Source organism: Felis catus, chromosome B3 (assembly GCF_018350175.1).
Source record: "Felis catus isolate Fca126 chromosome B3, F.catus_Fca126_mat1.0, whole genome shotgun sequence".
Classification (NCBI taxonomy): domain Eukaryota; kingdom Metazoa; phylum Chordata; class Mammalia; order Carnivora; family Felidae; genus Felis; species Felis catus.
The window spans coordinates 62,346,850-62,371,424 of record NC_058373.1 but is presented as its reverse complement, the minus strand read 5'-3'; the positions used below and the strand labels follow the sequence as shown (position 1 = coordinate 62,371,424).

General features: G+C 36.5%; 1 protein-coding gene across 6 annotated transcripts in view; it reads left to right on the top strand.

Moving 5' to 3' along the window:
* Nucleotides 1-24,575, top strand: part of KNL1 (kinetochore scaffold 1) — a 67,630-nt gene that overhangs the window by 19,429 nt on the left and 23,626 nt on the right. For all 6 annotated transcript variants that reach the window (XM_045059525.1, XM_045059526.1, XM_011283064.4 and 3 more), the window contains 8 exons: nucleotides 5,165-5,214; nucleotides 6,166-6,199; nucleotides 7,529-7,566; nucleotides 11,656-11,708; nucleotides 12,465-17,543; nucleotides 19,360-19,498; nucleotides 19,881-19,948; nucleotides 20,722-20,820. In XM_045059525.1, the coding sequence (XP_044915460.1) occupies nucleotides 5,165-5,214; nucleotides 6,166-6,199; nucleotides 7,529-7,566; nucleotides 11,656-11,708; nucleotides 12,465-17,543; nucleotides 19,360-19,498; nucleotides 19,881-19,948; nucleotides 20,722-20,820 (5,560 nt within the window). The remainder of the gene's footprint in view (nucleotides 1-5,164; nucleotides 5,215-6,165; nucleotides 6,200-7,528; nucleotides 7,567-11,655; nucleotides 11,709-12,464; nucleotides 17,544-19,359; nucleotides 19,499-19,880; nucleotides 19,949-20,721; nucleotides 20,821-24,575) is intronic.

The following is a 24,575-nucleotide window of genomic DNA, read 5'->3' as shown; positions in this document are numbered from 1 at the left end:
TCCTACATTCTGGATTTTGCTGATTATATCTACATGGGATAATATTGTATAATACATTTCTCCAGAATTCTTACCAATTGGTTACTCTATCTAGAAAGTTTTAACTTAAATTTGATGTTTTGGACAAGAATTCTTGTGCTTGCATTAGACAGCACTTAATATTCAGTTATCTCTCTTTTTTATGATGTTAACAGCTGTTGATGATCATTACCTAGATCCATTATTTCCTTAAAGTTTAACTGATAATATTCTCATTCTGTCTCTCAGTTATGGTTCATATAGGAAAGGCAGATTAAATTCTTGGAGCAGAGGTCTGTTTACTAGTTTCAGTATAATGAGTTGGTTTCCTAGTATCCTTCAAAGTTTATAATAAGAATTTTTTCCCTGATATCTTTACTTAAATAAGTTATCTAAATCATGAACTTAAAAGCATATTTAATGTGTTTTATTAATACTCCAATTATTCTGCCTTTGACAAGTGGAAATCTCTTCAGATTGGTTTCTGACCTTTTGACATAACCCCAATAATCTTTGATAGCTTCTTTGCTTTATAATATAACAAGCTGTTGATGTTCATTTCATGTATTACCTGACTTAGACCTGGAATCAGCCATTTTTTCAAGGAGTGAGCCCAACTGCTTTTGGTAGGAATAGCATTTGAAGAACACAATCTGGATGCTATAAGTTCTCCTCACTATTGAATTGGTCATTGTTTCTAGGCCATTCTATTACCAAACAATCTATCACAGTTGCTAACTGAGGAAACAAATGAATGAACCCTGGTGCACTGGTCTCCATCCCAGGTGATCCCAAGGGGACTAGACAGGTTGAAAGCATAGCTCCTGGCTAAGTTTGCCAATGGTGTTGCCCAACAAACTTGGATAAACTCATCACAAGAGAAGCCAGTAACTCAAGAGACAAGGGTTTGGAAAAGAGAAAGGGAGAAATTTATTTCAAGTGCTGACAGTCAGGGAAAGTGGCAAGCTCCAGCCTTAACAACTGACCTCTCCACCCACAGGATAGACACCTAGAGTTTTATAGGGAGGGATTCAGCAGTACATGAAAGAAGACAAACAGCACGTGATCATGGGTGGGGATTGGTGTGTGTTCAGCCTATGATCATGGGCAGAAAAGGGGACACTGGGGTGTCGTCTTCTAGGCATTCCCTTGCTATCAGGGCTTTTTTTGTTTGGTATCTTGGAAAGTTCCAGGTCATTGCAAAGCACCTTCGTCAATGTCTTAAAAAAGTGCAATAATAAATAAGCACAATGGGTTTTAGTTAGAGCCTGAGTTAAGCAGTCTTGTCTATTTCTGTTGTTTTTTTTCAAGTTTATTTATTTTGAGGGAGAGAGAGTGCACGCGCGCATGAGCAGAGGAGGGGCAGACAGAGGGAGAGAGAGAATCCTAAGCAGGCTGCACACTCAGACGCAGGACTCAGTCCCATGAACCATGAGGTCATGATCTGAGCCGAAATCAAGAGTTTGTCACCCATCCAACTGAGCCTCAGTATTACTCATTGAATCCTAACAATCATCTCATTTTATGAATAAGGAAACTGAGGCTTAGCTTGAGTAACTTGCTCAAGTTTCCATACCTATTATGAGGTAGGGCTCATACTCTGGAACACACTGTGGAGGTTTCTCAAAAAGTTAAAAATAGAACTACCCTATGATCGAGCAGTTGCAGGTTATTTACCCAAGGATACAAAAATACAGATTCGAAGGGCTACATGCACCTTGATGTTTATAGCAGCATTATCAACAATAGCCAAACTATGGAAAGAGCCCAAGTGTCCTTTGACTGATGAATGGATAAAGAAGATGTGGCACATATGTACAATGGAATATTAATTAGCCATCAAAAAGAATGAAATCTTGCCATTTGCAATGATCTGGATGGAGCTAGAGTGTATTATGCTAAGTAAAATAAGTCCGTGAAAGACAAATACCATATATGTGGAATTTAGGAAACAAAACATGAACATATGGGAAGGGAAAAACTGGGGCGGGGAGCAGACCTTAACTGACTCTTAACAGTAGAGGACAAACTACGGGTTGATGGAGGGAGTTGGGTTGGGGATGGGCTAAACAGGTAGTGGGTATTAAGGAGGGTACTTGTTACAATGAGTACTGGGTGTTAATATGTAAGTGATGAATCACTAAATTCTACTGAAACCAATAGTACACTATAGGTTAACTAGAATTCAAGTCAAAATTTGAAAAAAAAAAAAGTATATATATAATAGAAAAGATATATGGAAGCATCCCAAGTGTATATCAATAGATGAATGGATAAAGAAAGTACACACATACATACACACACATACAAAGAGGTAGGGCTCAGACTCGACTATTTTTCATCAGACCGTTCTTAATCATATTATTATGTCTTACATTTTTCACATTGCTGGTATTTTCTTTTTCCTCTAGTTACCCTTATTATTTGTGGGATTAGACTATATTTTTTAGGTCTATCTGATTGTTATAATGGTTCTCTTCCTGTTTTCCTTGTTTTTTAGATTTGTTGCTTATTCTGTTTATTTTATTTGTTTTATAGTGAGTTTGGCTAATAAAAAACATGTTCCTAGAATTAACAGGGAACTTTGGAAACAGGGGTAACTGAGATAGGATTCTTTTACTATCTGTCCAGGAGAAAATAACAGCATTTTTTACTTAAATATGTGTTAAGGATGATAGAATGTTAAAGTTAGAAGTAATCTGGAGCTCTTGACTGGCTTAGTTGGTAGGGTATGCGACTCTTAATCTTGGGGTTGTGAATTCAAACCCCACACTGGGGGGAAAGTTTACTTTAAAAAAAAAAAGTGAAATTAGAAGTAATGTTAGAGAGACAGTAATAGTCCAAACTCTTCACGTTTTAGTGAGAAGATTGAAGCCAGAGAAGTGATAATAACTTTCCTAAGGTAACATAGGTAGTGACAGAGCCAACAGCTATAATATAGGTCTCCTGATTCCTAGTCTCCTGCTTTTTCCACTGCTTCTGATTACCTTTCCCTGTTACTGTTAAACCTAGCCCACCCTTTCCTTTCCTTGGTTATAATCTACTCATTATACATACTTTCCTGCAATGGCTCTGGGATGTTAAAAGGAATTTGAGGTTCTAAACCAAAAAACCTGGAACAAGTTCTTGCTTATTACTACATAGTCCCTAGCAAGTCTCTTAAAGAACATCAGTTTCCTACTTTTTTAGGATGGAAATAATAGTCCTCACATATCTGTTACTGTTATTGCATGGCCAAAATAAGGTAATGTATGTTAGCGCAGTGTCAATTTAAATACTATTAAACAATGTATAAATAGTGTTTCAAGAAAGTATTCTTTGTTAAAAGATTAATTGAAAAAGAATTACAAGATTTTAGATGTAGAAACAAGCATAGTAAAAACTCTCGTAATAACTGCCACCTCACTAAATTATTAGAATAACCTATATTCTCCATCCCCCTTGTAAAATATACTGATATATACAGTATAGATATCACTGACCTTTCCTGTCCATAAACTTCAGTTCCTGAGACTTGATTGGTAGGCTTTCTAAGAAGTATTTGTCTTGTTCATCTGCTTGAAGTTGTTGTAATTGTATAACTTAATTTAATATTAGATAAACTGATGAAAATGAATTCAAAGACAAAGATCGTTATTTCTGTGAAAGTTGTAATGAACAGCTAGGGAAAACGTTGATAAAGGTGAATTTATTTTTAAAAGTACTTTCAAATTTGGTATGGCTGAGACAACCATAGGGAAATCTTTCATGAAAATTTAGAAGGATTCTGTGTTCATATTACTTGAAAGTTTCTTTGTTTATTCCTCTTGATAAAAACACTAAAATTGAACCTATAGATCCACTCAAAGTAAAGTCCTCAGATTGACATTCGGAGATTTGCAAATTAAAATCCACTTATGTTTAAAATTTTTTAATGTGTAAGGTGTGTATGGATCAGTTATGATTCCTTATTTTAAAAGGCTTTTTTTTTTTTTTTAAATTAATTGGCCAACTACTGATCCTGGTCATATTGAATAAAAAGGCTTCTATTTCTATTGTAAATCATTTGAAGAAAAATTGTTTCTAGGATAGCTTGGTAGTTATAAGCTCAGGTTTTGAAGTCAGATTTGGGTTTGCATTTTGGCTCTGCCACTTACTAGTTCTATGACTTTGGGGGTTACTTAACTTTTATGACCTTTAGTATCTACATCTATAAAACAACATGGTAATTGTTATAATCATTAAAATGCATATAAACAACATAGCAGAGGGCTTGTCACACTGTATGCATGCACATGTTCACTGCTTTTTGTAATTTAAACTTTTGAAATTTTAAAGAAGAGGTTCTTGGGGTACACACGCTCTCTGTCTCTCCAACAACAACAAAAAGAACTTATCAGTAATGAATGATACTTCATATTAAAATAAAAATGAACTAGCCAGATTATTCAAGGCAGATATCAATGCTGCTTCTTCAGAAGCTTAATCCTCCCAATGAAAAGAGGTCCCCTCCTCTGGAGTCCATGCTACCTTATTGGAACTGTTAATAAAAAAAGTTTAGTAGGGGCACCTGGGTGGCTCAGTCAGTTAAGCGTCTGACTTCGGCTCAGGTCATGATCTCGCAGTTTGTGAGTTGGAGCCATGCGTCGGGCTCTGTACTGACAGCTCGGAGCCTGGAGCCTGCTTCGGATTCTGTCTCCTTCTGTCTCTGCCCCTCCCCCACTTGTGCTCTGTCTCTCTCTGTCTATCAAAAATAAATAAATGTAAAAAATATAAAATAAAATAAAAAGTTCAGTAAAGTAATGTTGATAATCACTGTTCCGGCTCTCTACTTATGGTGAAAACTCCTTGAGGTCAAGGATCATCTATCAGACTCTAGTATGTAGCATCAAGTATATAGTGAGTGCATAATAAATGCTCTGTTGAATAAAGTGAATATTTTAGGTTATTAAAAGGGATAAAATAATGATTTTTGTCAGAGTTCATTAAAAAACCATAACAGATTTTAATGTAAGTGAATTTTGACATTTGAAAAATTAATAGTATATAATATAGCAAAGAGGAAGCTGAAATCAGTTATCTTTACCTATGTCAAGACTATAAGTTAGCACCATAGGGTTCTAATTAAAAATTACAGATTTTCACTAATCTTTATTTTCTTTTCTAGAGTATTCCAGACAGAGTCTCATATGAAAATAGTAAAGTCAGAAATTACAGGTAAATATGTTATTGCAATCTCTGCTAAATCTGTTTTCTATAAAATTTTCCTGTGGCTGGGGCACGTGGGTGGCTCAGTTTTTTGAGTGTCCAACTCTTGGTTTCATTTCAGGTCATGATCTCACAGTCATGGTATCGAGCCCCAAGTTGGGCTCTGTGCTGAACATGGAGCCTGCTTAGGATTCTCTCTCTCCCTCTCTCTCTGCCTCTCTCCTGCTTGTGTGCACCTGTGCATGTACATGCTCTCTCTCAAAATAAATGAACTTTAAAATTTCACTGTTGCCATTTAACCAGGTAATTGATAAAACTTAATAGACTTACTGTCTATCTCACTGCTTAAAAGGTATAACTTGCTGGGCACCTGGGTGGCTCAGTCGGTTAAGCATCCGACTTCAGCTCAGGTCATGAACTCACAGTGAGTTTGAGCCCCGCATTGGGCTCTGTGCTGACAGCTCAGAGCCTGGAACTTGCTTTGGATTCTGTGTCTCCCTCTCTCACTGCTCCTCCCCTGCTCGTGTTCTGTCTCTGTCTCAAAAATAAATAAAAATAGGGGCGCCTGGGTGGCGCAGTCGGTTAAGCGTCCGACTTCAGCCAGGTTACGATCTCGCGGTCCGTGAGTTCGAGCCCCGCATCAGGCTCTGGGCTGATGGCTCCGAGCCTGGAGCCTGTTTCCGATTCTGTGTCTCCCTCTCTCTCTGCCCCTCCCCCGTTCATGCTCTGTCTCTCTCTGTCCCAAAAATAAATAAAAAACGTTGAAAAAAAATTTTTTTAAATAAATAAATAAATAAAAATATATATTTTTAAATTTATTTTAAAATAAGTGTAACTTGAGCCATGAGAGGCAGAAAGTAAGGTGGGTATTTAGTAATTTCTTTTTTTTAATTGCTATTAATTTTTCTAATGTTTTATCAGTGTATCCTTGAACAAATTTAATTTTTATTTTATTTTTAGAAACAGATGCAGGAGAAAATGTTCTATTTATACAGTAAGTAAAGAAAATGGGATTCACATTATATTTTAAAAGCTCTTTATCCCTGTTAAATGCAGTGTTTTTTAAATTAAATTTTTTTTGTTTTTATTTTTGTGTCCCTTTTGTGGAATACTTAGGGTTAATTCAGAAAACAGATTCTTTGCAGAATTTAATATATTGCTTTCTCTCATAAGTGTGTGCATTGTCCAGCTTATCTTTTTAACAGAGTGATGAAACACTCTGCTTTCACATATAAATTCTTAAATACAACAGCTAATACAAGACAATACCAAGTTTTCAGATTTTTTCATTAAATTAGTCTTTCTTATCATAATATAGAGAAAAATAAATACCAATAGCTCTTGCACAAATGAGAAGATGTTTATTTTCATTCATCATAAGAGAAATACAAAGACTGTTAATGAGGTATAATTTTTCATCTAATCATCTGAGAATATAGGTAAAAAGGCACTCATTGTTAGTGGATGTAAATTGAAGGCAGCTGGCAGTATCATTCAAAATTTTAAATATATATGTCCTTTGACTCAGCAATTTCATGCCTGAGAATTTATTTCATCAAGATATTTGTAAATGTTTGAAATGATAAACACGTAAGATTATTCACTGCAGCATTTATGTAATAGCAGAAGACGTGAAAGATCCTCAAGATCCATCAGTAAGGGACTGGTTAAATAAATCACAAATTTTCTGTGTAATTGACTACTGTTGAGCTGGAAAAAAAGATTCTTCTTATATACTGATGCAGAAAATACTCTAAGCTTAGGCTTTTCACAGTTAACCACTGTTGATAATTTTGGATGTCCTTGCAGAAATTTAAATGTATTTCCAAGTGATGTTTATCTTTAGTTTTTTTTTTTAAAACAAAAATGAGAACATTTAATAGTATGTCTTGTAACACTTTCCATGTTGTTATATATAGATATACCTCAATCTTTTATAATTTGTTGTATGTCTGCATCAGCATTTAGTCAGCTGCCTATTGATGGACATTTGGGTTGTTTTACCTTTTTTTTGTTTGGTTTTCAGGATGAATTTCTAGAAAATGAGTCGCTTTATAGGTTGTTTTTTTGAAGAAAACAGTGGCATATATTAAGCATATTTTTATAGTATCCTTGAAATTAACAAGGCCTTAAGACCAATCTGAAAAGGGTCCTTTAATTGCCTTGTAATTTTTTCCATCAGAGGAGTCTTTTTAAAGGCTGTCTTTGTATTTTTCTGCCAGTCACCCTATGAAATCCTTAGACCTTCCCTACCCTTTCTAACTGTTGTGATACTTGGTAATTGTTTGGGGTATAGATTTTGAAAATACTTTTTAATTTTTAGGAACAAGAATCCAGAAGATAACTACTGTGAGATTACTGGTGAGTATGACCACAATACTTTTCTTACCACATACCTTTCTCTTTATCCAAATTTCTGACAAAATAATGTGTAAAAGAACTGTGGGAAAAAAATGTAAAGAGAACTCTGTTCTTTACACAAAATCTTCACTTTGATATTTTGCAAACTTCTGTTATTTCTGCCAGACTTGCTGTTCCTCTTGTTTTCTCTATTTTTGGATTCACACTCAGTCATTCACTCCAGTCAGGAGTTGAGTCATTTTTGAACTTTTCCTCATTCCCCATATCCACTTGGTTTCACTCTATTCTTTATCCTAAATGTCCTGCAAATCTGTTACCTGCAAATCATTATTCTTTTGTGGGGTACTATTGTACTTAGTTTCTTATCCTTATGAACCATTTTATATATTTCTAAATCTGATATTACCCACTGACTTAAAATTGTTCAATGACACTTTTTTTGCTTATAGGATAAAACCCACCTCTTTGGCATAGGCTTAGCCCTTTGTAATTTGGCTGGTCTTCTCCAATCTTTTTTTTTTTTTAAGTTTTTTTTTTTTAAGTTTTTTTTTTTTTTTTTTTAATTCTTGAGAGAGAGAGAGAAAGAGAGAAAGTGTGAGTTGGGAGGGGCAGAGAGAGAGAAGGAGAGAGAATTCCAAGCAGGTTCCACACTGTCAGCGTGGAACCTGACGTGGGGCTCGACATGAGGCTCAAACTCATAAACCTTGAGATTATGGCATGAGCTGAAGTCAGACACTTAACCAACTGAGCCACCCAGGTGCCCCAACTTCTCCAATCTTATCTCCTGCCCTTTATAGACATACTTTGTTCTAGCCCATGAAAAAGTATTTATAGTTCTCCATGTTGACTTTTTTTCTGCCTGTATCCATTTATAAATGCTGTTTCTTTATCTGAAGTGACCTTCCTATTCCAAATTGCCTATCGGTCTTCTCATTTTTCACTTAACTTAGTTTTTCACTTAGCTTAATTTCAGTCCTATTCAAAATAGCCAGTCCAGTGTGCCTGGCTGGGTCAGTCAGTGGAGTATGCAACTCTTGATCTCAGGATTGTGAGTTTGATCCCCACAGTGGGTTTAGGGATTACTTAAAAATAAAATCTTAAAAAAAAAAAAAAATAGCCAGTCCACAAAGTGTTATAGTCCATGACAGAAAAGGAACTTGCACTATAATGTAAATCAACTCTGGCAGTAAGCTACTGTTGAGTTAGGTGACATTTTTTTTCTTAGTAAAACTTTCTTGATGAAGGAAATATCACATGATTTACATTGGTTGCAAGCTCCTTATTTCATCATGAATTGGTAACAGGCAGTTCACAGATTGGCACCACACACTAAGTAGTACTGGGTTAAATGGAGCCTTCTCTGACAAAACCAAGGAATCACTCTGTCTTGTACTATCATACCATACCTTTTATGTCTCAAGTCTTTTGTAGAATTTACACATTGTATTTCAGGTATTTACTTCTGGCTGTCTTATTAAACTAGGAACTCTGAGTCCAGAAATTTTGTTTATTCTTTGTGCCTTGGTAGGTAGTTGAGTTTTGAGGCATATAATGGGTTCTGAGTAAATATTTGTTGGATAAATGAATGAAAGCTTGATATATAAGTAAGACTTTGAACAAAAAACCTATAATGGGGCACCTGGGTGGCTCAGTCAGTTGAGCATTCAACTTCAGCTCAGGTCATGAACTCGCAGTCTGTGAGTTTGAGCCCCACTTCGGGCTCTGTGTGATAGCTCAGAGTCTGGAGCCTGCTTCAGATTCTGTGTCTGTCTCTCTCTGTGCCCCGACCCCAATCACACTCTGTCTTTCAAAAATGAATAAAATGTTAAAAAAAATTTTTTTTAAATAAAAAAGCCTATAATTACCTCATCATATTCAATCAGGGTTGCCATAAACTCTTTAAAACTTTTTTTTAATGTTTATTTATTTTTGAGAGACAGAGAATGAACAGGGGAAGGGCAGAGAGAGAGGGAGACAAAGAATCTGAAGCAGGCTCCAGGCTCTGAGGTGTTATGTTATTACAGAGCCCGATGTGGGGCTCGAACTCACAAACTGTGAAATCATGACCTGAGTTGAAGTTGGATGCTTAATGTCTGATAGAGCCATCCAGGTGCCCTGCTATAAACACTTTAAAATGTTCTAAAGATTTTTGTGATGTGTACCAGTGTTGTATGGAAGTGTTGAATCACTATATTGTACACCCGAAACTAATATTGCACTGTATGTTAACCACTTGGCTAACTGGAATTTAAATGAAAACTTAAAAAAATGGTCTAAAGATTTGCCTTTAAATTTAAGTATTATAAAATGTATTTCCTGTTTTATATAGCGTCTTCAATCCCTTCCTATTTCAAAAGTCCATTTGTGACCTAAATCTTTATATTTCAATTCAAAAAGTCTTGAGTCTAATCTCTTATTTTCATTCTCATTTTCTCTTACCCAAACATAAATTTTCATCCTCTTTATATCTGCAATATTGTAGCAGCTCCTCATTGGTTCACCTTCTCTTAAATCTACTTTCTTCTTCTCTGGAGTTATTTTTTATAAAACGCACATCTCATCATGGAAGCATCTAGATCCTTTAACGTAGAGGCACCTGGGTGGCTCAGTTGGTTAAGTGTCCGACTTCAGCTCAGGTCATGATCTTGGGGTTTGTGAGTTCGAGCCCTACATTGGGCTGTGCTGACAGCTCAGAGCCTGGAGCCTGCTTTGGATTCTGTGTCTCTTTCTGTGCCTCTCCCCTGATCATGCTCTGTCTCTCAAAAATAAATAAACATTTAAAAAAAAATTTTAGATTCTTTAACATAAAATAAAAGATGCTTCAAAATCTTTATCTAACATTTCATTTATTTTATTTATTTTTTTTTTTATGAGAGAGAATGCGCGTGAGTCAGGGAGAGGGACAGAGAGAAAGAGAATCTCAGGCAGGCTCCCTGCAGTGCTTGATATGGGGCTGAATCCCATGACCCTGGGACCGTGACCTGAGCTGAAACCAAGAGTCTGACATTCAACCAACTGAGCCACCCAGTTACTCCTTACTCTAACATATCTATCTCATCAGCTGGGTATTCTTTCCCATGTAACCTCTACTATCCAGAGAATAAAAATAAAATGGAGAGGAAAAAAAAGTACTCCAAACTTTCCAACTTTACAGTTCCCCCTTTAAAATCACTACATCCGTGGGGCGCTTGGGTGGCTTAGTCGGTTGGGTGTCTGACTTCAGCTCAGGTCATGATCTCCTGGTTTGTGGGTTCGAGCCCCGCGTCTGGCTCTGTGCTGACAGCTCAGAGCCTGCAGCCTGCTTCGGATTCTGTCTCTGGCTCTCTCTGCCCCTCCCCTGCTTGTGCTCTGTCTCTCTGTCTCTAAAATAAATAAACATTAAAAAAAAAATTTTTTTTTTTTAAATCACTACATCCTAGGAGTGCCTGAGTGGCTCAGTTGGTTAAGTGTCTAACTCTTTTTTTTTTTTTTTTAATGTTTATTTATTTCTGAGACAGAGACCGAGCATGAGTGGGGGAGGGGCAGAGAGAGAGGGAGACACAGAATCAAGCAGGCTCCAGGCTCCGAGCTGTCAGCACAGAGCCCAACACGGGGCTCGAACTCACAAACCATGAGATCATGACCTGAGCCGAAGTCGGTCACTCAACCGACTGAGCCACCCTGGCACCCTAAAGCGTCTAACTCTTGATATTGACTCAGGTCATAATCTCACAGCTGTGAGATTGGGCCCCGCATTGGGCTCCGTGCTGAGCGTGGAGCCTGCTTGGGATTCTCTCCCTCTCTCTGCCTCTCCTTCACTTGCTCTCTCTCTCTCAAAATAAATAAATAAACTTTGATAAAACAAATTTACCACATTCTAAAAATATTTTAGTCACATAGAGAATATAATAATCGCTGATCTCTCTGTCCCTAAAATGGGACAATTGGAAGTCTTAATGAAATTTAATACCTAAGTTCTTATGAAGGGCTTAGTAACTGATAATACTAAGTAAATACTCATAAATGATAAAGAACCTAAAGAAAGAAAAATCAGGCTCTTGATAATATATTTTTTCTTATTGACTATAGTTTTTTCTTCTTTTTCAATAGGAATGAACACATTGCTTTGTGCTCCCATTCAGTCTCAGATGCAACAGAGAGAGGTATGAGTTCATGCATGTGCCTTTATATTTTAGTCTCCCTTGATAGTTAACACACAAAAACATTAATGGTAATGGCATGATTTAGTGGTTAATTACCAAAGTGGACCAGCATAGACTGGAAAACTTCTTACCTTTTCAGTTAACTAAGGACAGTTCAGTCACAACCAGTATAAATAATAGGGAAATATATTAATTATATCAGGACTTCTCAAACTGTAATGAGCATATGAACTCAGGATTTTGTTGAAATATAGATACTTTTCCAGTACATCTGGCACAGGCCCTGTGATTCTTTACTTCTAATCTCCTGATGATACTAGTGCACGGACTGTACTTTGAGTAGCAAGAAGTTAGGCTGTATCCTTACAAATAAAACCACTGCTTTAAGATTCAAAAAGAACCCAACTTCTAAGAGTAGAGCATACTATAAATTAGCTGTCATGCACTTATCCCTTTCTCAGTCTTTTTTATTTAGCATGAGAATGACCTATCTAATTAGTAATTAGAATTTTTATTATAATTGACATCGTCAGTCTTTTTCATGTTTTAGTCGTTCTAGTAGGTGTATAATTAACCTTGACTTTCAATTTGTGCAAAAATATGCTACATACCATGTCACTGATTCAGATAAACAGTATATCATGAAACCATCGTTGAGGATTGTTTACATAGTACTCTGTATATAGTACATGTTATAAAATACCTTTCTAAAAGTTTGCATTTGATCTAATCTCCTACATTTTGCTTTCATTATAGATTTCAGTTGCAGAACACAGCCATGAAAAGAAACATGCACATGACCAGACAGTCGTCTTTTCAGATGAAAACCAGATGGATCTAACAACAAGTCACACTGTGATGATTACCAAAGACCTTTTAGATTGTACCAAAAGTGAAAAATCCACTAAGATAGATACCACATCATTTCTGGCTAACTTAAAGCTCCATACTAAGGATTTAGGAATGAAAAAGGAATTAAATTTTTCCATGGATCAAAGCACTTCTTCAGAAAAGAAAATAAATTTTAATGACTTCATAAAAAGATTGAAAACAGGAAAATCTAATGCTTTAACAGGACCGGATAAAGAAAATTTTGAGATATCTGTTCATCCCAAAGAATCAAATAGGGCCTCTTCTGTACATCAAATGCATGTATCTCTTAGGGTAGATGAAAATAGCAATAATATGACTAGAATCTTTAGAGAACAAGATGATGAGATGAATTTCACCCAGTGTCATACAGCCAATATTCAGACTTTGGTTCCCACATCCAGTGAGACCAGCTTAAGGGAATTTAAAGGTGATGATATTACAATTTATGGCAATGACTTTATGGACTTGACAGTTAATCACACTATCCAGAATTTGCCCTCAGCAGATAATTTATCTAATACAGAAAATCAAACTCAGAATGTCATGATGGATATGCCAACAGCTTATGGAACTAAAGCTCCAGGAAAGAAGACATTCTTAAAGAATAAACTGAGTGCTGCTTTTCAAGACCCTTCTTTCAACCCCAAGGGTGAAATACATACTGTCAGAAGTCCTATTACAGAGACAGAAACTCACATAGTCACACAGACTTCTAACCAAGATGCCAGAACATTGGCCATGATCCCAGAATCTATATGTGTGAGCCCAGCTACTCAAGATCATAAAACATTTTTCTGTTCTAGCAGTAATGATGCTATGGAACTAACCAAGTGTCTCTCAGGTATGAGAGAAGAGAAAAATTTACTGAAGAATGAGAGTAATTATTCTAAAATATATCCCAATCCAGATACCATGTCTGTTGTCACAGAGAAAACTGTTTATTTAGGAGAGGATAGCATGGACATTACCAGGAGTCATACAGTTGCAATAGATAATCAGATTTTTAAACAAGATCAGACAAACATACAGAGAGCAGACACACGAGTATCTGAAAAAGAAATGATGCTCCAAAATCTCAAAACCATGTCAGAGGATGAGGAAATAAATATAAATTGTAGCTCAGTTCCTCATGAATTTAAGGGAAGATTACAGCAGAGCCTGGCAAATTCTTCATCCTTTTCATTGACTGACAAAAAGACTGAAATATTCACAGATGAAGATATGGATTTGACTAGAAGCCACACAACTAACCTAGGAAGTCAAGTTCCTCTTGCATCTTACAATCTAACATCTGAGAATACCAGTAAATTTCACTCTCAAAGCAAAAGCTCTTCAAATGAATGGGAAGAAATGACCAAAAGTCATACGGAACCATCCCAACAGCCAGACAAAATATCTAAAAACACCCCAACTGACACCTGGGGCAAAGACAAAGATCAAGTTTTCAAGATTGCACCCTATCTTGACAAAGATTCTCCTCACTCAGCTGATGCTAATCAAGACATAGCAACAAGCCATAATATGGTATACTCTGGTGGAAATCTTGAGAAACAAGTAACACTGGGAAATAGTGGAAATACAGTTTTATGTCAGCAACCTTTATTTCCTACCACAGAGTCATTTTCTGTATTAGAAGGACAGTCTACCATGAAAAATCATAATATTGCTGTTAACAGTTACACAGTGAAATCTGCACCAGGCCAGAATTCTAAACTGCCTGAGCCACTAAGGAAAAGTTTAGGCAATCCCACACTTGACTGTTCTCATGACAAGACAATTATTTGTTCAGAGGAAGAACAAAATATGGATCTAACCAGGAGTCATACTGTTGTCATTGGATTTGGTCCTTCTGAGGTACAAGTATTGGGTAAGACTGATTTAGAAAATACTAACAGCCAGCTGACAACAGTAAACAAACAGATAGCTGTAAAAGTCGAAAAATGTAGTAAAACTCCTGCAGAGAAAATTGGAGTATTTGTTTCTAATGATAACATAGATGTGTTGGAGGACAAAAGTATACAGAAACTTGGATTTCTGAATGAAAAGCAAGATGTCAAAATTTGTGGAAGGAAAAGTGTTGGCAGACTAAAAGTTGATAAGACTATTGTATTTTCAGAGGGTGATGAGAATGATATGGATATCACCAAGAGTTTTACAGTGGAAATAAATCATAAACCTTTATTAAATGAACAAGATTTTCATTTGGTGCCTTTGGCAGGAACTTCTAAAACTGTTTTGTATACGTGTGGGCAAGATGACATGGAGGTCACTAGAAGTCACACAACTGCTATAGAATGTAAAACTGTCTCACTGGACGAAATCACTAGGCCTGTTGACAAAACTGTAATGTTTGTAGATAATTACAATGAACTGGAAATGACAAAGTCCCACACTGTTTTCATTGACTACCAAGCAAAGGATAGGACTGTGCTTACAGACAGACCTGACTTTGAACTATGCAAAAGAAAAAGCCCAGAAAAGCCAAGAGTGACATTTCCTTCTGCAGAGGACAGTGTTTTCTTTCCAGAGAATGGTGAAAGTGACCATTCAGCAGCAAAAGTCAACAAGCTAACACCACTGACAGAATGGCCTAACATTGGTCCTATAGAGAAAGCTGTAGGATTTATAACTGGTGATAACATGGAAGTGCCTAAATCAACCGTTTGGAAAAATGACAAAGATGTACCAAAGCCTGAACTTCTGAATGATACTGTATCACGCAAAAGTCAGAGAAGGAAAAGCCTTAGTCTCAAAAATGACAAAACTGCATTTTTCAAAAATGATAAAAATGGTATGGATATCACCCAAAGTTGTACAGTGAAAATAAGTAACAAAAGTGTCCTGGAAGATAAAGAGAATTCCTGTTTGGTGCCTTTGGCAGGAACTTCTAAAACTGTTTTGTATACATGTGGGCAGGATGACATGGAGATGACTAGAAGTCACACAACTGCCTTAGAATGTGAAACTGTCTCACCAGATAAAATAACTACTAGGCCTATGGACAAAACTGTAATGTTTGTAGATAATCACTGTGATCTGGAAGTTACCAAATCCCATACTGTTTTCATTGATTGTCAAGCCACAGAGGAAATTCTTCAAGAGTGCCCTAAATTTGGAATAGCTAAAGGAAAAACCTTGGGTATTTCTTTTCATAATGATGGTCACTCTATTCAAGAACTCACTGAAAAACAAGCACTGGCTGTAGAAAACAAAATTGTTTACTCTGAGCAAAAACATCATGTGATACCCTCCGTTCCTATTAATACATTGTCTGGGGGTCAAAGTCAGTTAGAAATGATCAAATTCAATAGGACTGTGGATGAGCAGGTCAGGGGGAAAGTTGTAGACCAGGCCTATACATTGGAAAAAGCCAAAACTGAAAGCTGTCAGTTAAATAGTACAGATAGAAGAAACATGGATTTTACAAACAGTCATGCAACTGCTATGTGTGGATCCAGTGATAATTATTCCTGTTTACCAAATGCTATTTCCTATTTTGACAATTTGGAGGGGAATGTCATGTCCTCAGATGATAAAGATGAGAAAGCCAGTAATTGCCCAATGCAAAACGATCTTGTTTATGCAAACAATTTAGCCAATGAATATTACTTGAAATCTGAGGGACTGCCTCTCTCTGCTTCTTGTTCTTTGTTAGAGGAAGAAGTTACTCAAACCATTACCAAAGGACACTTAGACTGTGCTATAACAGTGCTCAAAGATCAAGATCTGATTAAGGAGCCCCAAAATGTGATAGCTAATCAAACTTTAATATATAGGCAAGATCTGGGGGAGGTAACTAAACCTAATTCAAAGCGAGTATCTTTTAAGCTCCCAAAGGATCAAATGGAGGGCTTTGTTGATAAGGCAGAACATAATTTAAAGATGACCTTTGTTGATGATGTCTGTGTGGCTTCTAAGCCTCATCTCTCAACCCAGCTACCTCCATTATCTCAACAAGGACAAATAATTGTGAATAAAGATGAAACAGTATTGTCTAACACTGGAAATAAGGATTTAAATATTGTTATGGGAAATTCTTCTGTACCCACATGTGCAAATGAGTCCAAAATGCTCAATAATGCCCAACAGTATACTATAGCCTGTAAAAAAGAGCTGAGGAAAAATATTCAGGCAGCTAAATACAATACAGATTTCCACAGTAACTCTGACTTGACTAAGCAAGTTATTCACACTCATGCTAATTCTAGAGAAGCATCATCTCCTGAAATTGCATCTAATACTGCAAGTTTTAGTAGTGTCAAATCAAATCTGAATAATTTGAATGGAAAAACTGAAGAATTTTTAGATTTCCAAACTGCTCATATACCACCTTCTCCAGAACAATTACTTGCATTGGTAAATAAGGCACACAATCATATGAGTACAGAGCAAGCTACAGAAATACATAATATTAACACAGTGTCCAGCACTGTTGAAGATGATAGAGATAAAGAAAATAAAATTTCTCATAATGGAACTGAAACTGTCTCTGTACCACTCACAGTTGTAAAAGATAAAGTAAGGAGACGTTCTTTGGGAATATTTTTGCCCAGATTGCCAAATAAGAGAAATTGTAGTGTCACTGGTATTGACGACCTGAAGCAGATTCAAGGAGATACAGCTGATTTAAGTCACTTAGAAACTCAACCAGTCTTCAGTAAGGAATCAAGCATTGAGTTTGTTGCAACTAAGCTGAACTTAAGTCCATCTCAATATATAAATGAGGAAAACCTTCCTATATACCCTGGTGAGATTAATTCCTCAGACTCTATTATCGTAGAAACTGAGGAAAAGGCTTTGATTGAGACATATCAAAGAGAGATTTCACCATCTGAAAATAAAATAAGAGAAACCAGTAATAGCCAAAAAAGAACCTGGACACAAGAAGAAGATGATATTCAGAATGAGACAAAAATCAGAAAAAGTGAGATTAGGTTTAGTGATACTCCACAAGATCAGGAGGTAAGCTCTGTCTTGAACTAAGGAATGTTATTTATTTTTTTAAATATGTATTCATTTATTTTGAGAGAGAGAGAGAACACATGTGCACGAGCAGGGGAGGGGCAAAGAGAGAATCCCAAGCAGCCTCCACACCAATTCAGGGCTCTAACTCATGACCCTGAGATCATGACCTAAGCAGAAATCTTTAGTCAGTAACTGACTGAGCCACACAGGCGGCCCTTGAATTTTAATTTTAAGGCAGAAGTTGATGAGCAGGAATTGATTATTTCCAACTATAGGGCTGGGGAAATAATCGTGTGTGGCATGTTAAGAAATTATTTGACTAACAATTTGAAGTGACAAATCACAAAAAAATGAAATGGGAAGTAGTATAAAAATTAATGCTGAAATGTGCAATTTGTCATTGTGTGTTTGCATATGAGAATCTCCAGGCAGGGTGTATGTAGTTTGAAAAGTTATCTTTAGTGTTCTAAATATCTAGAGGGTAAAAAACAAAACAAAACAACTTTTTGTTATGCAAACTGCATAAAGAAAAGCCTGCTTGAATTTTCTTGGCTAATGAAGATATGTGAAAGCTGAGAGTCCATTTCTTTAGTGAATGAGAGAATGCCTAAGTCAAGCCCAGTATCTCAAGGTGAAGTAAGTGAGATTCTGAATTTATGAAAGAGGTCATAGATTTTTTTTTTTTGAAGTTGAAGGAATACTCATTTAGATAACTTAGAATGAAACCTATCACTCAAATTGAGTTGTATAGGTGGAGAAATAAAGATTAGAAAGTATCAAAGATTGATAGAAAACAGAGTTTAAATGCTATTAAGAAATATGTGCGTGAGCTTAGAAAATTATTTTAGTACTTCTATAATATGAGGTCCTGAGGAAATGAAGCTTTGAAGTAGTATCAGTGATAGAAAATTTAAAACTAAAAAGATTCCATAAAATGCAAGTGGGTTAGGGGCAGAGAGAGAGGGAGACACAGAGTCCAAAGCAGGCTCCAGGCTCCAGGCTCCGAGCTGTCAGCACAGAGCCTGATATGGGGCTCGAACCCACGAGGTGTGAGATCATGACCTGCGCTGAAGTCGGACTCTCAACTGACTGAGCCACCCAGGCGCCCCAAAAATTAGTATTATTTTGTTCAGTAGATAGTGAATATCTGCTGTGTCCTGGGTATTGTTTAGGAGCTGGGAATGAATCAATGAGAATTTACAGGAAAAAAAAATCAGTTCTCATGGAGATTACATTCTAACATTTAGACCAAGAACATGTTGTCTTCAAAACTTATGTAAGTAGTAGGTGAAAATGGCGTTTAAGGCTGTAAAGTCAAATGGCTAAAATGGTAAAAGCAAGACCACATCCCTTATTTGACATCAGCCAAAGGAATGTTGGTCACCTGGGGAAAGAAGTACTAAAGCCTGGAAGTAAGTTTCTTTGTGCTCTAGCCAGAGCCACTATGTATAGCCAATTTTCTATGCTGGTTTATTTCAGCGTGGTAGCCCTGACCCTGGTAGCTAGTAGTTAAATAATTGGATAGGTCAACATTTGTCAGTTCATTGGATCTGTCTTTAACTTAGACACATCTGAGAAACCATTTGCTTATGCGGTATAATGCACAAGGTGATTTCTATATATTCTTAAATAAATTACTTTAAAGATTTAATAAGTTGCTTATTATTCTAATTTGTTACTGAGGTATTTCATATAAATTATAGATAAGTTTTATGTTAAGAAGTAGTATTAGCATTTAACAAACATTTAGTTATTTATAGGTATACAAAGTCCTAACTTCATGCTGATGATGTTCCTTAATTGATAATTTCAGATTTTTGATCACCATGCTGAAGGGGATATAGATAAAAATGCTAACAGTGTATTAATAAAGAGCCTAAGCAGGACACCATGTAGTTGCAGCAGTTCTCTGGATTCGATCAAGGCCGATGGGACTTCTCTGGACTTCAGCAGTAAGATCTTAATGAAGGCTAAATAATAGAAGTCATCTGCTTACTTGACTAATAATAAATGTATTTCAGTTTAGGAGATATTTAAAATTTATTTAAGCTTTTTGGGAGTTATAGCTAATTGATAAGTAAAATATTTAGTCTCTTTTTAATTCTTAGTAATTTTAATAAATTGAGAAGTGATAGACTATAAACGGTAAGAGAAACATTGAATGGGGCCTTAAAATTGTGATATACTTTGCACTATAAATGACTCTCTTCCCCAAAAGATCCTAGTGGATATCTTCAATAGAATGAACCACACATATAAACCTGAATGATGGTTAAAATTAAGCTTACAATTCAGTTTTGACATGTTCATCTCCTGAATTTGCTTTACCTCTAGCACACCACAATAGTCAAATGGAATCACAGTTCCTCAGAGACACTATTTGTGAAGAGAGCTTGAAGGAGGTATGTTAAAATACTTACGTTTCTGTTGCAACTGTTTTCCTCTTTTTGTTTTTAAATTTTTTTAGGGGAGCTTGGGTGGCTCAATCGGTTAACTGTCCAAGTCTTTGATTTTGGCTCAGGTCATGATCTCACAGTTCAAGAGATCAAGCCCCAGGCTGATCAGCTCTCTCCCTCTCTCTCTCTCTCTCTGCCCCTCCCCTGCTCACTCTTTCTCTCTCAAAAAAAAGAAACTTAAAAAAATGTTTTTTTAATTATGAAATATTTCAACTATACAGAAAACAAGTGTTTTTTATTAAGGACCCAGCATGTTCATTAGTCATATGGAGTAGAAATCACAATTAGAAGACCTATGTTTTATAATTTGTTCTTAATTCTATTGTTACTGAATAACATTAAGAAATACTATTAGATAAAATCTTTTCATGTATAGTACAGATATTTAGATATTTCCACAAATATACTGTAAGCTATTTAGAAACATGGGGCTCCTGGGTGGCGCAGTCGGTTAAGGGTCCGACTTCAGCCAGGTCACGATCTTGCGGTCCGTGAGTTCGAGCCCCGCGTCGGGCTCTGGGCTGATGGCTCAGAGCCTGGAGCCTGTTTCCGATTCTGTGTCTCCCTCTCTCTCTGCCCCTCCCCCGTTCATGCTCTGTCTCTCTGTCCCCCAAAAAATAAATAAACGTTGAAAAAAAAATTTTTAGAAACAAAGTAGGGTGTTATAGTCAAAAAGAACTCACTTTGAATAGTTGTGCAAACTTTTTTTCTTTCCTCAGAAACTCAAAGATGGGAAAATTACAATAAAGGAGTTCTTTATACTTCTTCAGGTCCACATTTTGATACAGAAACCCCGACAGAGCAATCTCCCAACCAGAGTAAGTGCAATTTCTTGACAAAATAGTTATCTCAGTCAAAATGCATTGTACTTATTAGACTGCATCAAAATATGTGTTTATACAAAACAGAAAAAGAATCTAAGGAAGCATATTTTCCTGCAGAAAGTTTTTCTATAGTAGGTATATTGTGCTTAGCATAAAAATTGATTTTTTGTAGTGTCATAGATTTTGATAAGGTGAAATTTTATTTTTTCTCATTCCTTGCTATGTATTTTGTCTTTGATCCTTTTTCTTGAACATATACTTTTTCACACTATTATAAAAATCCAAGTATAAAAAATTTTTAATAAACATTTTTCAAAATCAAAATTATGTAAGATTATACAATGTTTGAATTATATAATCAACAAACTCAATTTAAAAGATTAATAGAAAAATTTAATAGGAATATTTTTTTCTCTTAAGTCTGTCGAACATTTATAAAAATTAGTTATGCCCTTGACCACAAAGAAAGTATTAACAGACTGAAAAAAAAATGGAGATTTTACGGACAATATCACCTGATCTTAATCCAATAAAATTAGAACTAATAAAAGGACTAAAACATTCTTAACCTTCTTGCAAATTGAGAAATACACTTGTAGATAACTGTGAGATCAGAGAGGGAATCAAGACCATTAAGAAAGCACAGTAAAGGAGAATATTTAATACAAATCTATGTGAAATACAGCAAAAATTATATTTAACAGAAAATTAAAAGTATTAGATATCATTGTTATTATAGAAGAGAACCTAAAAATAAAGGAATTTTTAATGCTCACTTTAAGAAATTGGAAAATGAGGGGCGTCTGGGTGGCCCATTTGGTTAAGCGTCTGACTCTTGATTTCAGCTCAAGTCATGATCTCATGGTTCATGAGTTCAAGCCCCGCATCGGGATCTGTGCTGTCAGCATGGAGCCTGCTTTGGATCCTCTGTCCTCCTCTCTGCCTCTGCCCCACTCATGCATGCGTATACACCATGCACTCACAAACTCTCTCAAAAATAAATACTGAAAAAAAAAAAGAGGGGCGCCTGGGTGGCTCAGTCGGTTAAGCGTCCGACTTCAGCTCAGGTCGTGATCTCGCGGTCTGTGAGTTCGAGCCCTGCGTCGGGCTCTGTGCTGACAGTTCAGAGCCTGGAGCCTGCTTCAGATTCTGTGTCTCTCTCTCTCTCTCTCTCTCTGACCCTCCCCTGTTCATGCTCTGTCTCTCTCTGTCCCAAAAATAAATAAACATGAAAAAAATTTAAAAAAAAAAAGAAAAAAAAAGAAATCGGAAAATGAACCATAAAATAATATCCATAAAAAAGACATGAAGACAGAATTAATGCAGATAAATGGTAAAAGCTAATGAGACAGGAAACAAAAATTAGTAGAAAGAATAGCAAATCCAAAAACTGGTACTTTGAAAAAACAATAAAATAAGAAAACCCTTGAAGAGCCTAATTAAGAAAAAAAGACATGAGCACCTGGGTGGCTTGGTCAGTTAAGCATCCAACTCTTGATTTCAGCTCAGGTCATCAGGTCATGATCTCACAGTTCATGCAATAGAGTCCCACAATTGGGCTCTGTGCTGACAGCCAAAGTCCACTTGGGATTCTCTCTCTCTCTCTCTCTCTCTCTCTCTCTCTCTCTCTCTCTCTCTGACCCTCCCCTGCTTGTGCGTGCATGAGTGCATGCACTCTCTCAAAATAAGTAAATAAACATTTAAAAAAAGAAAGAAAAAGAGAGAGCTAAAATATAGATGGTTGAGAAAGAAGACCTGTCCAGAGATTAAAATGATTTTTTTAAATCCATCAACTCTGACAACAAATTTTAAGACCCAGATGATTTTTTTTAATGTTTATTTATTTTTGAGAGACAGAGATAGAGCGTGAGTTGGGGAGGGGCAGAGAGAGAGGGAGACACAGAATCCAAAGCAGGCTCCAGGCCCTGAGCTGTCAGCACAGAGCCTGATGCAGGGCTCAAACTCACAAGTGGTGACATCATGACCTGAGCCGAAGTTGGACGCTCAACCGACTGAGCCACCCAGGTGCCCCCAGATGATTTTTTAGCAAGATATAAATTACCGAAATTAACCTAAGACATGGAAAACTTTTATTCTCATCGAAAATTTTATTTTATAACTTACCACTAAAATTGTCACTAGAACCAGATGAGTTCTATCTAGCTTTTAAAGAATGAACCTACACAGGGGCACCTGGCTGATTTAGTCAGTAGAGGATATGACTCTTGAAGCCCCACACTGGGCATAGAGCTTTTAAAAAAGTTTTTGTTGGGGCACCTAGGTGGCTCAGTCGGTTGAACATCTGACTTGATTTCAGGTAAAGTCATGATCTCATGGTTCGTGAGTTTGAGCCCCTCATCGGGCTGTATGCTGACAGCATGGAGCCTGCTTGGGATTCTCTCTCTCCGCCCCTCCCCTGCTCATGCTCTGTCTCTCTCTCAAAATAAATAAACTTTTAAATAAATAAAAATAAATAAAGTTTTTGTTTTAAATAATGAAGGGAGAGAGGGAAGGAAGAAGAAAGGAGGGACGGAAGGATGAATGAACCTATACATCTATGGACATTTGGTTTATGAGAAAGATGCCAAAATCAAGTCTAAAAGGTTCCTGGGTGGCTCAGTCGGGTAAGAGTCGGTTTTGGCTTGTGTCATGATCTCGCGGCTTTGTGCGTTCCAGCCACATATCAGGCTCTGCGCTGGCAGCACAAAGCCTGCTTGGGATTCTCTCTCCCTCTCTGCCCCTCCCCCACTTGCACTATCTCTGTCTCTCTCAAAATAAGTAAACTTAAAAAAAAAAAGAACGTTTGTGCCACAAGTGATACCATCAAGAAAGTGAAAAGACAACCCACAGAATGGGAGAAAACATTGGCAAATCCTACATTTATAAAGGACTTCTATCTAGAATATATAAAGAACTTTTTCAACTCAATAATAAAAAGACAACCTAATTAAAAAACAGTCAAGAGAATCTAGGGGTGCCTGGGTGGCTCAATCGGTTGAGCGTCTGACTCTTGATGCTGGCTCAGGTCATGACTTCATGGTTCCTGAGTTCAAGCCCTGTGTTGGGTTCTGTGCTGACAGCACAGAGCCTGCTTGGGATTTTGTCTCTTCTTCTCTCCGCCCCTTTCCTGCTTGCACTTTCACTGTCTCAAAAATAAACAAATAAGTAAAAACTTAAAAAAAAGTAGTCAAAGGGATCTGAATAAACATTTGTCTGAAGAACATATACAAAAGGCCCACGAGTAGAAGAAAACATGTTCAGCATCATTAGTCCTTAAGGAAATGCAAGTTAAAACAGAAATGAGTTACCACTTCACAACTACTATGATGGCTGTAATCAAAAAGATAGGAAATAAAGTATTGGCAAGGATGTAGAGGAATTAGAATTTTCTTTCATACATTGCTGGTGGGAATGTAAAATGGTACAGCCACTTTGGAAAACAGTTTGGCATTTTCTCAAAAAGTTAAACATAGAACTATTATAAGATTCAGCAATTCCACTTCTAAGTATATTCCCAAGAGAACTGGATATACATCCACACAAAACTTGTACATGAGCACTATTCATAATAACCAAAATATGAACTTAGTGGTTTTTTGGGGCTGAAATGGGGGTGGAAGAGAATGCAGAGTGACACCTAATGGGTACAGGGTTTCTTACAGGGGGATGAAAATGCTGTAAATTAGATTGTGGTTGATGATTGCACAACCCTGTGAATAAACGTTAAAAAATTATTTAATTGTATACTT